General features: G+C 42.8%; 1 protein-coding gene across 2 annotated transcripts in view; it reads right to left on the bottom strand.

Moving 5' to 3' along the window:
• Nucleotides 1-15,972, bottom strand: part of banp (BTG3 associated nuclear protein) — a 90,290-nt gene that overhangs the window by 53,768 nt on the left and 20,550 nt on the right. For both annotated transcript variants that reach the window (XM_020456364.2, XM_031801703.1), the window contains exons 8-10: nucleotides 5,095-5,256; nucleotides 2,335-2,447; nucleotides 268-339 (exon numbers count right to left, since the gene is read on the bottom strand). In XM_020456364.2, the coding sequence (XP_020311953.2) occupies nucleotides 268-339; nucleotides 2,335-2,447; nucleotides 5,095-5,256 (347 nt within the window). The remainder of the gene's footprint in view (nucleotides 1-267; nucleotides 340-2,334; nucleotides 2,448-5,094; nucleotides 5,257-15,972) is intronic.

The raw sequence follows: 15,972 nt of genomic DNA, 5'->3' as shown, positions 1-15,972 counted from the left end.
ACAGGCCATCTGGGTATTATGTGGAAACAAATAGTATAATGACCCATGCATAAGCAGGCAGTAGATATAAACAAGTACTCTTAACATTTAACATCTGCTTGCGGTGAACTCCTGCCTAATGACTTTAATACTTGCTACCATTACTGACTATTACCGTGCACTTCCGATTTACTGACTGGGATACCCGGATAGACAGACCGCATAGACAGACAGACAAATGGATGGACTGACAGACAAACAGACAGAGGGACAAACAGAAACACTTACCTCACTGTCTTGTGTGATCTGCACCTCTTCCCCCTGTGGCACCTGGGCAATGTGGAGATGTCCCTGAGGGATCTGAATAATGGAGAGAGAGAACAAGATGAAAGAAAGGCACAGACAGACAAAGAAAGAAAGAAAAGAGAGAAAGAGAGCTCACAATATGAGGTGTGTATGTGTGTACTATATTGTGCACTACTCTTCTTGGCACCGTTAACACATACAGTTAGTGAGTCCACTTTCCCCCCTCCACCATCAGACCCTAGTCTGAACCTCGCTGCTGTCAGGTTTTTAGCAGCACTCGTACATTTTAAGCTCGGCTGCACCAACTAATACTCGAGAACGGTGTTTACCAACTATCGTCCGACCTTGAGTACCCCCAACAGCACTCATTGTTGTTGTAGCCCTGTACAACACACCAGATTCACCAGATTCAACTTGTCAACTAATCAAGCCCTTGATGAGTTGAATCAGGCAACAACAAAAAGATGTGCTGTTGAGGGTACTCGAGGACTGGAGTCCAATACTACTTTAAATCTTTCAAAATGTACTTTGAACGTTTGCTCTAGAGTGCCAGATAGTCCTAAAACTGCAAACTCCACCTACTACATTTGTCCATTAAGCCAGACAAGCTCAATTAAAAACAGTTTGAGTATTTACATTAGTTCAAATAGTATTTGAACCCAGGTCTACTCCCTGATACCACTTCCTCTCCTCCCCCTTCCTCTTTAATAACACATGAGGGACTGATCATCTTTGAATAAAAGCAGAGTAGGAGTTTACCAGGAAGATCAATCGAAAAGTCTGACAATTGTGTAATGTTGCATTTTTGACTCAAAACTAAAAATGGACTTTTCATTTGAAACACAAATAATGATTGTTACCTTTTTTATTTTTTGGTCCACAAGAGTGGAATTCCAGCCTTATCCTGTCTTTTTATGCATTACTACACTCGCCATTTTTGAGAAACCGGTTCCAGACTTTTGAGAAAGCGTTGGAGTATATACAGGTCACGGACATGATAGAGATTATAATGTTAACAGCACTTTCCGCAACGCTCTCTGCCTCTATACCGCAGTATAAACATTTACGATAGATTCAACCTGCTAGCCTGGTTTCAGATCTGTTTGTGCTCTTGCCAACTATTTTGCTGTCATTGTCACGCCAAACAGTCTGACTGGCCTCACAGCAATCTTCAAATAGCTTATACACATAATTTTGGCATGAGTTGGCATGATAGCACAAACAGACTGGCATTCAGGCTATCAAGCTGCTGCTTCCCTCAGTAACACAGTCCAGCCCGGTGGAAGTGGTGAGATTATAGTATTTGCTCCTTAGTTGGGCTTCAACACATTTGAATGGGATACATAAGATTTACTTGTAGGTTCTTTCCCTCATTAACACTGAAAAGGTCAAAGAACATTTCTTGATACTAAGTAATAGTGTGGACATTGGAATAGAGCCACAGTGTGACTCAATGAAGGTGCACAGGGAACAGAAAGTGATCAGACACAGGTTACTTCCTGTTGGCCCACCCACCCATAGTGATGTGGTGGGACTGAGTGTGACCTCTGGCGCCTACAGCTGTATACGGTTGTTCAATCGAATCCCTGAGCATGATGGAACTCTGCTTCATTGACACACTGTCTTCCTGTGGAGTGGTGGACAGTCTCAGTATAGTAGGGTGAGGTGATCTACCCACACAACACAGATAAGAGACTCACTCTGGGACTCTCAGATGACTAAGAAAATGGAGGAGGGTTGTGTGTGTGTGTGTGTGGAGAGGAGAGAGTGATAGAACGAGAACAAGACAGAGAATCGAGACAGAAGGCAGAGAGATAGGGAGTGCAAAAAAGGAGAGGGAAAAAAGAGGATAAGAGAAAGGAGTGACAGACATGAAAGAGAGGGGTCACAAGGGGAGAAAAAGACCCGAGAGAGAAATAGGTCTGGTTAGAGACAGAGGAAAGTGAAAGAGGATGAGAGAGATTAACAGAGAAATCGGGCAGTAGAGCAGGAATGAGAGATGGAAGGAGAGAGGAGACGCAGATAGAGGGTGGAGACAGTGACACTCACCACTTGCACCTGTCCGTCCTCTCCTATGCGATGGATCTGGACCTGCTGGACAGCCTGGTTGGCCAGGGTGTAGTGTAGAGTCTGCTGGGCTGCCTCCACCACAGCGCCACCCTCTAGGGAGGAGGGGCATGAGCACAGGGCAGATGAGTTAACAACAGTAAGGTGTGGTAGAATTTGCCCAGCTTAGTCACAGATCTCGGATCAGAAAATTGATAAGACTCCCCCAGATCCATTAGTTGGAGGGAGGAGGGGGGTTAGCACACACCTGGAGGCTGAAAGAGCCCCTTTCACCTCTGAAGAAACACTTGGCAACAGCCTATGGCCTAAGCGAAGGAATTTAGGCTTACTAGTGTTTTAACCATGTATCTTTCTTGCAATGGCCGAAGATGTAACATGTGTTTTCCAAAACACCACGCCGAAGGAAAGTTTGCTAAGTGCCTTGTTGAGGCATGTGTTGATAATGATAGGTTCCAAAGAAAGGCAGTGCTGCTTTCCGATCACCGCATCAGAATTATTCCACAATACTGATGACGGATCAGCTCCTAGAGAGATATTATCACTTATGGCAGCAAATATTGAGGCAGCTTATTCTAATGCTTACCCAATAATATTGCACTATATCAAGATATGGCACACCTGTTAGCTACACATCATCAAATATATTGAGGCAACAAAATACAGACAGTAGCCAAATAAAACTAAATTGAATGGACATGAAATTGATATGAATATCATTGAAATATATAGGCTCATGTAGCCTATACTTTTGGTAGGCTATTTATCTTTTAATACAGTATTCTTGGTTTTCATTTCTAGCATATTTTTATCATTCACTTGTTTGTAACAACTGCAAAGACATTGGTACTTTGTATTTGTAGTCAACTTCGTTTTGAAGTTATCGGCAGTCACAGAGAGACAGAAAAACATCTTGATTCTGTTTAGTAGAGATCTGCGGAAAATGCATCTAAACATGCACTTAACTGCTCAACGAGTGGTCTAAGGCAGTCGATGATTAACAAGCGTTCAATTGCAACTTTAGTGACAATGGTTTTGGGAAACGATGCACCTACGAAGGTTCTAACGATGAACTTAGCCTTAAGAGGATTTTGGGAAACTGAGCACAGGCCATCTGCTGGGTGATGCAGTGTGTTTACACTGTATCAAACATGTCCAAATAACACAAGGACTCTCAAGCTAGCAATCCAAAACACACACACACACATATGAATGAGCCGTCAAACATAAACCCCCTGCCTCAGTCTAAACACCCACAACTCAGTCTAAATCACACACCATAACGTCCCCCATCGGCCCACCACAGCTTCATCTATTATCTCACTGTGTGTGTGTTTACACTAGTGCATGCGTGTGTGCCTGCTCGCTATGAGAATGTTTTTTTGTTGTTGCTAGATTGATGGAGGCCTACATTGAGGAAATCACACCACACTGAGAAGTGACAAAGTAGGCCTAAAGAATTCACTCAAAATAATGATATCATGATAGACAAAACATGTAGCACAGATATCTGCTTGGTGCAGCTCATATCATAGACATGTGTTGTGTTTCCTGCCAGTGAGAGTTCTTTCTCCCATCCTACAGCATAAACATGTCCCAAATGACACCCTTTACCTTATATATAGGTAACTGCCAAAATAATGGACACGCATGAGTAAATGAGGGATACAAAGTATATTGAAAGCAGGTGCTTCCACACAGATCTGGTTCCTGTCATATATAAAAATGCTGGGCAGGTCATTATTTGTGGCCATTATTTTGGCTACCAAGACTTTAGGATGACAATGCCCACATCCACAGGGCACGAGTGTTCACTGAATTGTTTGATAAGCATGAAAACGATGTAAACCATATGCCATGGTCATCTCCGTCACCAGATCTCAACACAGTTGAACAGTTATGGGAGATTCTGGAGCGGCGCCTGAGACAGCGTTTTCCACCATCAACAAAACACCAAATAATGGATTTTTTTTGTGGAACAATGGTGTCGCATCCCTCCAATAGAGTTCCAGACACTTGTAGAATCTACGCCAAGGTGCATTGAAGCTGTTCTGGTTCACAGTGGTCCAATGCTCTATTGAGACACTTTATGTTGGAGTTTCCTTTATTATGTCAGTTACCTATAGTGCACTACATTTGACCAGAGAGAGCCCCATAGGCCCTGGTCAAAAGTAATGCACCATATAGGGAATAGGTTGCCATTTCGGACACAGTCCAAGTATTGCAGTATATAAATCCTCCACAGCCCAGTCATTGGTAGTGAAGGCGAGAGCCAGGTGGCTCGTGGAGACGGAACTTTGTGTTAGCCCTCTCTCCCCATTCATTAATAAATACCTGTTTAAAAACAGGCCCAGCCACCTCTTTCCAACCTATTCCAAAGCAGTTTTATTAAGAGGAGTATGAGAGAACTTGCTCTGGAGTGTGTGTGTGTGTGTGTTTACTTTATAGTGGTGTGTGTGCTCTGGTGGGGTGTGTGTGGCCTGGGAGGAGAGCGGGCTGTGATTCTACAATGTACACACAGTGGGCTCACAGGATATTTGGGTTTCCCTTGTTGTCCCACTCTCTCCGGTCAGGGTTGAGAGGTGATGGATCTCAGGGAGGAGAGGACAGGAGGCGTTGTTGTGTTGTGGAGATTATAACCATCTGCTACACTCTGCATTACTCACTGGATTCCTTACATACAAATAAGTGAAAAGATGTGTGTGCGTGTGAGACACACACACACTTGCTATTTCCAGAAATTACCTGAGCTTCCCGGTGCGTTGGCACTACGTCTGGAGAAGCTCTTGACTGCCAGACTCTGGCCACGCTGCTTACGTCTCCATGCAGTGCGACACTTGGAGTCGATGCTCTGCTTGATACGGTACCAATCTGACTCAGTGATGCCAAACTTATAGAACAGGTGACCTGAGGAAACCAATGACAGAGGGCACATGAGTTCAGGGTCATGTAATTTAACAATCTTAAGAACCATTGTAATCTTAAACTTAAGCTAAATCACCATGACAAGGTAGAATGAGTCACATTCCTTGCTTAGGATGGACAGCAGTTCATACCAAGTCTGTGTGTATAGTTTGAACAGTGCAACCTTGTCCCACTATCAATGCAACTCTGCCGGAGCTGTCAAAATGTCAGAAGCACATTAACTCTAGATAGATTTTGAATTTTAACTGCTAAAATATTTTATTTGACTTTTACTTCTATAGCACAGAGAAACAGAATGAATAATACATTCATAAAATGGCAAAAAAGACAGTAAAAAAAATAAATCATAAGAAACAAGGGTCTGATCTATATCTAGGATAGCTCAGGGAAAAGCTCAGGAAATACTGTATATACATACATATATTCACACACACACTTGAAGTCGGAAGTTAACATACACTTAGGTTGTAGTCATTAAAACTCATTTTTCAACCACTCCACAAATTTCTTGTTAACAAACTATAGTTTGCAACCCTCCCCCTTTTTCCTCCAAACATAACAATGGTCATTATGGCTAAACAGTTCTATTTTTGTTTCATCAGACCAGAGGACATTTCTCCAAAAAGTACGATCTTTGTACCCATGTGCAGTTGCAAACCGTAGTCTGGCTCTTTCTATGGCGGTTTTGGAGCAGTGGCTTCTTCCTTGCTGAGCGGCCTTTCAGGTTATGTCGATATAGGACTCGTTTTACTGTGGATATAAATCATTTTGTTATTCCTCCAGCATCTTCACAAGGTCCTTTGCTATTGTTCAGGGATTGATTTGCACTTTTCACACCACAGTACGTTCATCTTTAGGAGACAGAATGTGTCTCCTTCCTGAGCGGTATGACGGCTGCGTGGTCCCATGGTGTTTATACTTGCGTACTATTGTTTGTACAGATGAACATGGTACCTTCAGGGCGTTTGGGAATTGCTCCCAAGGATGAACCAGACTTGTGGAGGTGTACAATGTTTTTTCTGAGGTCTTGGCTGATTTCTTTCGATTTTCCCATGATGTCAAGCAAAGAGGCACTGAGTTTGAAGGTAGGCCTTGAAATACATCTCCAATTGACTCAAATGATGTCAATTAGCCTATCAGAAGCTTCTAAAGCCATGACATAATTTTCTGGAATTTTCCAAGCTGTTTAAAGGCACAGTCAACTTAGTGTATGTAAACTTCTGACCCACTGGAATTGTGATACAGTGAATTATATGTGAAATAATCTGTCTGTAAACAATTGTTGGAAAAATTACTAAGTAGAGGTCCTAACTTCCCAAAATTATAGTTGTTAACAAGAAATTTGTGGAGTGGTTTAAAAATGAGTTGTAATGACTCCAACCTTAGTGTATGTAAACTTTTGACATCAACTGTATATACTACTGTTCAAAATTTTGGGGTCAGAGAAATTTCCACACACACACACACACACACTTCAAATGCAATGCACGGCGTTTCATGGATCTGAAGGTATAAACTCCGCCTACCCGGCAGACCCGGAGAGCAAATCAAGTGCACCTATAGGCCTACCGCTGGCCAATCAGATAGCTCAGATCAGTGTCTGCAGCTTTCACCAGCCCACAGCGAAGTTGATAATCATCTCTATTGTGTGAGATTTCAAAACATGCCTAGAGCAAGACTATCAACGAATTCAGTGAGTGAGTTCATGATTAAGATTTTATTCAGCACTGTAAACACTTTATTCAACACTTACAAGCCATAAAACGCCCTCTCCTTATCCACTCACTCCACAAAGTGTATCGATAGACTTGCTTGGTTAAGTACAATGAAATGCCTTTCTTGCGAGCTCTAAACCCAAGAGTGCAGTAATCAATAGCAATGTAATACTAGAAATAACAAAGAAAAAGTTAGTAAGCATACTATACACAAGGTCAGTCAGATCCAGCACCATATTTACAATGTGCAGGGATACTGGAGTGATAGAGGTGGATATGTATAGGGGTAAGGTGACAAGGCATCAGGATATATGATAAATGGAGCTGCAGCGGTGTATATGATGATTGTATGTAAGTGGGTTGGCTGTGCGTGTGTGTAAAATCAGTATAAATATATGTGCATATTATGTATGTGTGAGCAAATGATGAATTGAGTGTTTGTATGTTGGAGTGTCAGTGAGTGTGTAGGGCCCTGTGAGAGTGCATAGAGGGTCAAGTCAGATGTTGTGTCTTTCTAACAACGAGGAGTATTTCCCGTTCTCTGGTCACATGTATAACATGACTTGGTGCAGCGGTTCTTATTCTCAAATTATTTATTTTTTAAAATGCAAATGACTTCAATTTATGCCTCAAGTAATGCAATAAACGATCAATGACCAGTGTCATCCTATACCTCACGTTTTAAAATATAATCTGCCAATTTCTGTCTGCAGCATCCGAACAGTAATACACACTAATATGAACCTCTGTGGAAAGGTGAGACTCTCACAAACACGTACATGTCTGTTGTTTAGCAATAGGATATAATATATAGTTAAAAAATCATTTTAAAATCGTCTGAGAAGAACAACATTGGCAGGGCTATTTAAGAATAGCCAATATTGAGCCTATAGCCAACTACACAAACCTCATTGCTACAGGCCGTTTTTAAGAGGTTAATGTTACATAGGCTTAAGTTCTTTAAGTAATGTTTTAAAAACAAATCTGAGTGATAGATCTCGGCCTTCATTTTGACTCAGAAAATAATCTTGGCTCAGAAAAGGTTTGTGACCAATCCCCTAAGGCATGAGGAAACCGGTACACACACAGGTCAAACATACACACCTGAATGACATAGACACACAAAACAAGACACCTGCATCACACAAGGCAAGTAGACACAGCACCTGCGATCAGCAGACAGTAATACATGTGGGGTGACAGAGTCCATTTCCTGTGCACCCCCCCCCACCCCCACACACTCCCAATAAAAACTCCTTCAGCCACGTCCACCCTCCCTCCTGTCCGCTGGCTCCCTTCCCCTCCACTGGATTCTCTCCCGTCTCCACTCCATCCCCTCCCTCCCCTCCCTCCCTTCCGCTGTCTCCGCTGGCTTCCCTCCGTTGGCTCTGCTGTCTGCCCTCCCTTTCCCTGGCTCCCCTCCCTCCCCTCCACTGTCTCCGCTGGCTTCCCTCCATTGGCTCTGCTGTCTGCCCTCCCTTTCCCTGGCTCCCCTCCCTCCCCTCCACTGTCTCCGCTGGCTTCCCTCCGTTGGCTCTGCTGTCTGCCCTCCCTTTCCCTGGCTCCCCTCCCTCCCCTCCACTGTCTCCCCTCCCTCCCCTCTGTTGGCTCTGCTGTCTGCCCTCCCTTTCCCTGGCTCCCCTCCCCCCCCTCCGCTGTCTCCCCTGGCTTCCCTCCGTTGGCTCTGCTGTCTGCCCTCCCTTTCCCTGGCTCCCCTCCCTCCCCTCCGCTGTCTCCCCTGGCTTCCCTCCGTTGGCTCTGCTGTCTGCCCTCCCTTTACCTGGCTCCCCTCCCTCCCCTCCACTGTCTCCGCTGGCTTCCCTCCGTTGGCTCTGCTGTCTGCCCTCCCTTTCCCTGGCTCCCCTCCCTCCCCTCCACTGTCTCCGCTGGCTTCACTCCGTTGGCTCTGCTGTCTGCCCTCCCTTTCCCTGGCTCCCCTCCGCTGTCTCCCCTGGCTTCCCTCCGTTGGCTCTGCTGTCTGCCCTCCCTTTCCCTGGCTCCCCTCCGATCTGCTGTCTCCCTCCGCTGGGAACCTAAGGGCTAAAGGGTGAAGTGATTGAACCCTGCCTATGATACATCTATGGGGATAGATTGGTCAGATGCTCAATGGCAGGGGTTGAGATGGTCAGTTGGTCAATGGAAGGGAATTTGATGCTCAGTTAGTTGATTTTCTGTTAGTTGGTTGGTTGGTTGGTTTTCTGTCAGTACCCATAGAGTCAATGTCCACGCCCCTGTAGATATCTTATTAGCATAATAAAAAAATCCCCATAACAATCTGTCAGTTTAAGCTAGAGAAAACTTTTTTTTGCATTGGATGCGTCTCAACCCACCTCCTCCGTCGATGTCGCACTTCCACATCTGCGGTGAAAGGTGACAGAGCGGTGTTTGTCAGACCATGAGATATCCCGAACATCGTTCTTCTCAAAATAATTGTCTAACATCTGAACGGTTTGGCCTGCAAAACTATTATGACCCCTCTATGTAAAGAAAGACTCCCACGAACACGATGGTGTTCTCAGTTTTGTTTTTAGACCCCAACAAGTGTCTTGGGACTCGTCTGACGGAAGATCCAATCTGCTAACTTCTGTACGTAGAGTTCAAACAATTTGAACTAAACACTAATTTGACTCCTCTGTGGAAAGGTGAGACTCTCATGAACACGTTTAGCTCCAGGACGACCAATAGGCCTCACAAGACTCGTCTGAAGGTCCCCCGGTACCAGTTTAACAAAATGTCTGGAAGTATATATGGAGATTGTTTAGTACTAAGAATAAGGGATTACAGTGCATTCGGAAAGTATTCAGACCCCTTGACTTTTTCCACATTTTGTTACATTATAGCCTTATTCTAAAACAGATTTTTTTTAAATCCTCATCAATCTACCCACAATAATACCCCATAATGACAAAGCAAAAACTGTTTTTTAGAAATGTTTGCAAATTTATTTTTAAAAATAATTTTAAAAACTCAAATATAACATTTACCCTTTACTCAGTACTTTGCACATTTGGCAGTAATTACAGCATCAAGTATTATAGGGTATGATGCTACAAACATGGCAAACCTGTATTTGGGGAGATTCTCCCATTCTTCTCTGCAGATCCTCTCAAGCTCTGTCAGGTTGATTGGGAGCGTCGCTGCACAAATATATTCAGGTCTCTCCAAAGATGTTTGATATGGTTCAATCCAGGCTCTGGCTGGGTCACTCAAGGACATTCAGAGACTTGTCCCGAAGCCACTCCTGCGTTGTCTTGGCTGTATGCTTAGGGACGTTGTCCAGTTGGAAAGTGAACCTTAGGACCTCAGACTGGAGCGGAGTGCTCTGGAGCAGGTTTTCATCAAGGATCTCTCTGCACTTTACCCTGGATCCTGTCTCCCAGTCACTCCCGCTGAAAAACATCCCCACAGCATGATGCTGCCATCAACATGCTTCACCATAGGGATGGTGCCAGGTTTCCTCCAGACATGACGCTTGGCAATCTTGTTTCTCATGGTCTGAAAGTCCTTTAGGTGCCTTTTGGCAAACTCCAATCGGGCTGTCATATACCTTTTTCTGAGGAGTGGCTTCCATCTGGCCACTCTACCACAAAGGCCTGATTTGTGGAGTGCTGCAGAGGTGGTATAAACTTCCAGAAGGACAACCTTCTCCACAGAGGAACTCTGGAGCTCTGTCAGAGTGACCATCAGGTTCTTGGTCACCTCCCTGACCAAGGCCCTTCCAAGATTGCACAGTTTGGCCAGGTGGCCAGCTCCAGGAACTCTTGTTGGGTCTAAACTTCATCAATTTAAGAATGGAGGCCACTGTGTTCTCTTGGGGACCTTCAATGCTGCAGACATTTTTTGGTACCCTTCCCCAGATTTGTGCCTCAACACAATCATGTCTTGGCTCTAAGGACAATTCCTTCGACCTCATTGCTTGGTTTTTGCTCTGAAATGCACTGTCAACTGTGGGACCATACATAGACAGGTGTGTGCCTTTCCAAATCATGTCCAATTAATTTAATTTTGGACGATCAATCGAAACAGGATGCACTTGAGCTCAACTTTGAGTCTCATAGCAAAGGGTCTGAATACTTATGTAAATAAGGTATTTCTGTTTTTTATTTTTAACAAATTTGCAAAAAAGTCTAGAAACCTGTTTTCACTTTGTCATGATGGGGTGTATAGATTGATAAGGAAAATAGTATGTAATCAATTTTACAATAAGGCTGTTATGTAACAACATGTGGAAAAGGGGAAGGGGTCTGAAAACGTTTTAAATGCACTGTAAATACATGTCAAATAGGCATATACACACACGGTACCAGTCAAAAGTTTGGACACACCTACTCATTCAAGGGTTTTTCTTGATGTTTACTATTTTCTACATTGTAGAATAATAGTGAAGACATCAACTCTAGGATGTTAACACATATGAAATCATGCAGTAACCAAAAAAAAGTGTTTAACAAATCAAAATACACTTTATATTTGAGATTCTTCAGAGTAGCCAGCCTTTGCCTTGATGACAGATTTTCACACTCATAGCATTCTCTCAACCAGGTTCATGAGCTAATCACCTGGAATGCATTTCAATTAACAGGTGTGCCTTGTTAAAAGTTAAATAGTGCAATCTTTTATTTCCTTCTTAATGCGTTTGAGCCAATCAGATGTGTTGTGTCAAGGTAGGGTGGTATACAGAATATATCCCTATTTGGTAAAATACCAAGTCTATATTATGGCAAGAACAGTTCAAATAAGCAAAGAGAAACAACAGTCCATCATTACTTTAAGACATGAAGGTCAGTCAATACGGAAAATTAAGTGAGGTCGTAAAAACCATCCAGCGCTATGATGAAACTAGAGCTCATGAGGACTGCCACAGGAAAGGAAGACCCAGAGTTACCTCTGCTGCAGAGGATAAGTTCATTAGAGTTAATTGCACCTCAGATTGCAGCCCAAATAACTGCTTCACAGAGTTCCAGTGACAGACACAACATCAACTGTGCATTCATGGTCGAATTGCTGCAAAGAAACTACTACACCAATAAGAAGAGACTTGCTTGGGCCAAGAAACCTGTTGATCCGTTTTAAGGTCTTGCTCACATCGGCTACCAAGGGCGTTATCACACAGTCGTCTAGAACAGCTGGTGCTCTCATGCATGCTTCAGCGTTGCATGCCTCGAATCGAGCATAAAAAGCATTTAGCTCGTCTGGTAAGTTTGTGTCACTGGGCAGCACGCGGCTGGGTTTTCCTTTGGAGTCTGTAATAGTTTTCAAGCCCTGCTACATCTGACGAGCGTCAGAGCCGATGTAGTATTGACGCTTTGCCAGTTTGATGGTTCGTCTGAGGGTGTAGCGCGATTTCTTATAAGGGTCCGGATTTGTGTCTCACTACTTAAAAGTGGGAAGTCTAGCCTTTAGCACGATGCAGATGTTGCCTATAATCCATAGCGTCTGGTTGGGATATGTACGTACGGTCACTGTGGGAACTGTCAATGCACTTATTGAGGAAGCAGATGACCGAGGTGGTATACTCATCAATGCCATTGGATGAAACAAGGAACATATTCCAATCTGTGCTAGAAAAAGAGTCCTGTAGCGTAGCATCCATGTTATCTGACTACTTCCGAATTGAGCGAGTCACTGGTACTTCCTGCTTTAGTTTTTGCTTGTAAGCAGGAATCAGGAGGATATAATTATGGTCAGATATGCCAAATGGGAGGATGAGGGAGAACTTTGTATGCATCTGTGTGTGTGGAGTAAAAGTGCTCCAGAGTTTTTTTTTCCCTCTGGTTGCACGTGACATGCTGGTAGAAATTTGGTAAGACGGATTTAAGTTTGCCTGCATTAAAGTCCCCGGCCACTAGGAACACCCCTTCTGGGTGAGCATTTTCTTGTTTGCTTATGGCCTTATACAGCTCGTTGAATGCTGTCTTAGTCGCAGCATCGGTTTGTGGTGCTAAATAGACGGCTACAAATAATATAGATAAGAACTCCCTTGGTAGATAGTGTGGTCTACAGCTTATCTTAAGGTACTCTATCTCAGGCAAGCAATACCTCGAGACTTCTTTAAAATTAGACATCGCACACCAGCTGTTATTGACAAATAGACACACATCCCCGCCCCTCGTCTTACTCGACGTAGCTTGTCCTGCCGATGCATGGAAAATCCCGCCAGCACTATAGTATCCGTGTCGTCGTTCAGTCACGACTCGGTGAAACATAAGATATTACAGTTTTTAATGTCCCGTTGGTATGATAATCTTGATCGTAGATCATCCATTTTATTTTCCAATAATTGAATGTTTGCCAATAGAACAGATGTCAGTGGTGGTTCACTCACTCGCATATGATTTCTCAGAAGGCAGACCGACTTCCGCCACTTTTTCTCAGTCTTTTCTTCATGAGAATGACGGAGATTTGGGCCCGTTCTGAAAAAGCAGTATATCCTTCTCGTTGGACTCGTTAAAGAAAAAAGTCTTTGTCCAGTTCGAGGTTGGTGATCGCTGTTCTGATGTACATAAGTTATTTTTGGTCATAAGAGAGACGGTAGCAACAACATTATGTACAAAATAAGTTTAAAAAAGAAGTTAAACACAAAAAAGAAAAGAAAAATAGCATAGCTGGTTAAGAGCTCGTTAAACAGCAGCCATCCCCTCCGGCGCCATTATTAAGCTGGTTGAGAACATGGCAAGTGTGCAAAGCTGTCTACTTTGAAGAATCTCAAATATAATATAAATATATAAAATATATTTTGATTTGTTTTCACTTTTTTGGTTACTACATTATTCCGGATGTGTTATTTCATAGTTTTGATGTCTTCACTTTTATTCTACAATGAGAAAATAGTAAAAATAAAGCAAAACACTTGAATGAGTAGGTGTGTCCAAACTTTTGACTGGTACATATATACATATATACACATACATGCATACATATACACACATTTATACACTACCGTTCAAAAGTTTGGGGTCACTTCGAAATGTCCTTGTTTTCAATGCAAACATACATGAAATGAGTTGTAAAATGAATAGGAAACATAAATCAAGACGTTTATAAATAATGATTTTAAATTTAAATAATAATTGTGTCCTTCAAAATTAGCTTTCGTCAAAGAATCCTCCATTTGCAGCAATTACAGCCTTGAAGACCTTTGGCATTGTAGTTGTCAATTTGTTGAGGTAATCTGAGGAGACTTCACCCCATGCTTCCTGAAGCACCTCCCACAAGTTGGATAGGGAGCTCAATAGACAGCTCAATAGAGTTGAGATCTGGTGACTGTGCTGGCCACACCATTATAGACAGAATACCAGCTGACTGCTTCTTCCCCAAATAGTTCTTGCATAGTTTGGAGCTGTGCTTTTGATCACTGTCCTGTTCTAGGAGGAAATAGGCTCCAATTAAGCGCCGTCCACAGGGTATGGCATGTGGTTGAAAAATGGAGTGATAGCCTTCCTTCTTCAAGATCCCTTTTTAGCCTGTACAAATCTCCCACTTTACAACCACCAAAGCACCCCCAGACCACCACATTGCTTGACAGATGGCATCAAGCACTCCTCCAGCAAAAGTTTTTAAAAATCTGCATCTCACAAATGTTTTTCTTTGTGATCCAAACACATCAAACTTTAGTCTGTCCAATACACTTTTTTTTCCAATCTTCCGCTGTCCAGTGTCTGTTCTTTTGCCCATCTTAATCTTTAATTTTTATTGGCCAGTCTGAGATATGGCCTTTTCTTTGCAACTCTGCCTAGAAGGCCAGCATCCCGGAGTCGCCTCTTCACTGTTGACCTTGAGACTGGTGTTTTGCGGGTACTATTTAATGAAGCTGCCAATTGAGGACTTGTGAGGCATCTGTTTCTCAAACTAGACACTCTAATATACTTGTTCTCTCGCTGTTCTTTGAAGGGAGTAGTACACAGCGTTGTACGAGATCTTCAGTTTCTTGGCAATTTCTCACATGGAATAGCCTTAATTTCTCAGAACAAGAATAGACTGACGAGTTTCAGAAGAAAGTCTTTGTTTCTGGCCATTTCGAGCCTGTAATCGAACGCATAAATGCTGATGCTCCAGATACTCAACTAGTCTAAAGGACAGTTTTATTGCTTCTTTAAATCAGCACAACAGTTTCCAGGGGTGCTAACATAATTGCAAAATAGTTTTCTAATGATCAATTAGCCTTTTAAAATTATAAACTTGGATTAGCTAACACAACGTGCCATTGGAACACAGGAGTGATGGTTACTGATAATGTGCCTCTGTTAGCCTATGTAGATATTCCATTAACAATCAGCCATTTCCAGCTACAATAGTAATTTACAATATTAACAATGTCTACACTGTAGACATCGCGACGTTACCTGAACGCCCATCTGCGGTCCGCTAACCGTTAGGTCTATTCAGATAGCAGCCGATAAGACAGCTATCGGACAATTCATTTATATTTATATATATATATATATTATTATTATTATTTTTTTTTTAATTATTATTATTTATTATTTATTGGGCCTCTATAACTATATCTATTGTTTTTTTTTGTGTGTGTGTGAATTGGATTAATTCCCTCTACCACACGGAACCCCACTAATCCTACCGACGGAAATGTACGAGGTGGCTAATAACAGACCTCCATCCTATGCTAAGCTTGCTACCGATGGCCCGGCTAGCTGTCTAAATCACCGTGACCCCAACCAACCTCACTACTCACTGGACCCTTTTGATCACTCGACTAAGCATGCCTCTCCTTAATGTCAATATGCCTTGTCCATTGCTGTTCTGGTTAGTGTTTATTGGCTTATTTCACTGTAGAGCCTCTAGTCCTGCTCACTATACCTTATCCAACCTATTAGTTCCACCACACACACATGCGATGACATCTCCTGGTTTCAATGATGTTTCTAGAGACAATATCTCTCTCATCATCACTCAATACCTAGGTTTACCTGCACTGTATTCACATCCTACCATACCTTTGTCTGTACATTATACCTTGAAGCTA

The sequence above is a fragment of the Oncorhynchus kisutch genome, linkage group LG22 (assembly GCF_002021735.2).
Source record: "Oncorhynchus kisutch isolate 150728-3 linkage group LG22, Okis_V2, whole genome shotgun sequence".
NCBI lineage: Eukaryota > Metazoa > Chordata > Actinopteri > Salmoniformes > Salmonidae > Oncorhynchus > Oncorhynchus kisutch.
Note: the sequence above shows the minus strand (reverse complement) of the source record. Positions and strands in the feature narration are given on the sequence as shown.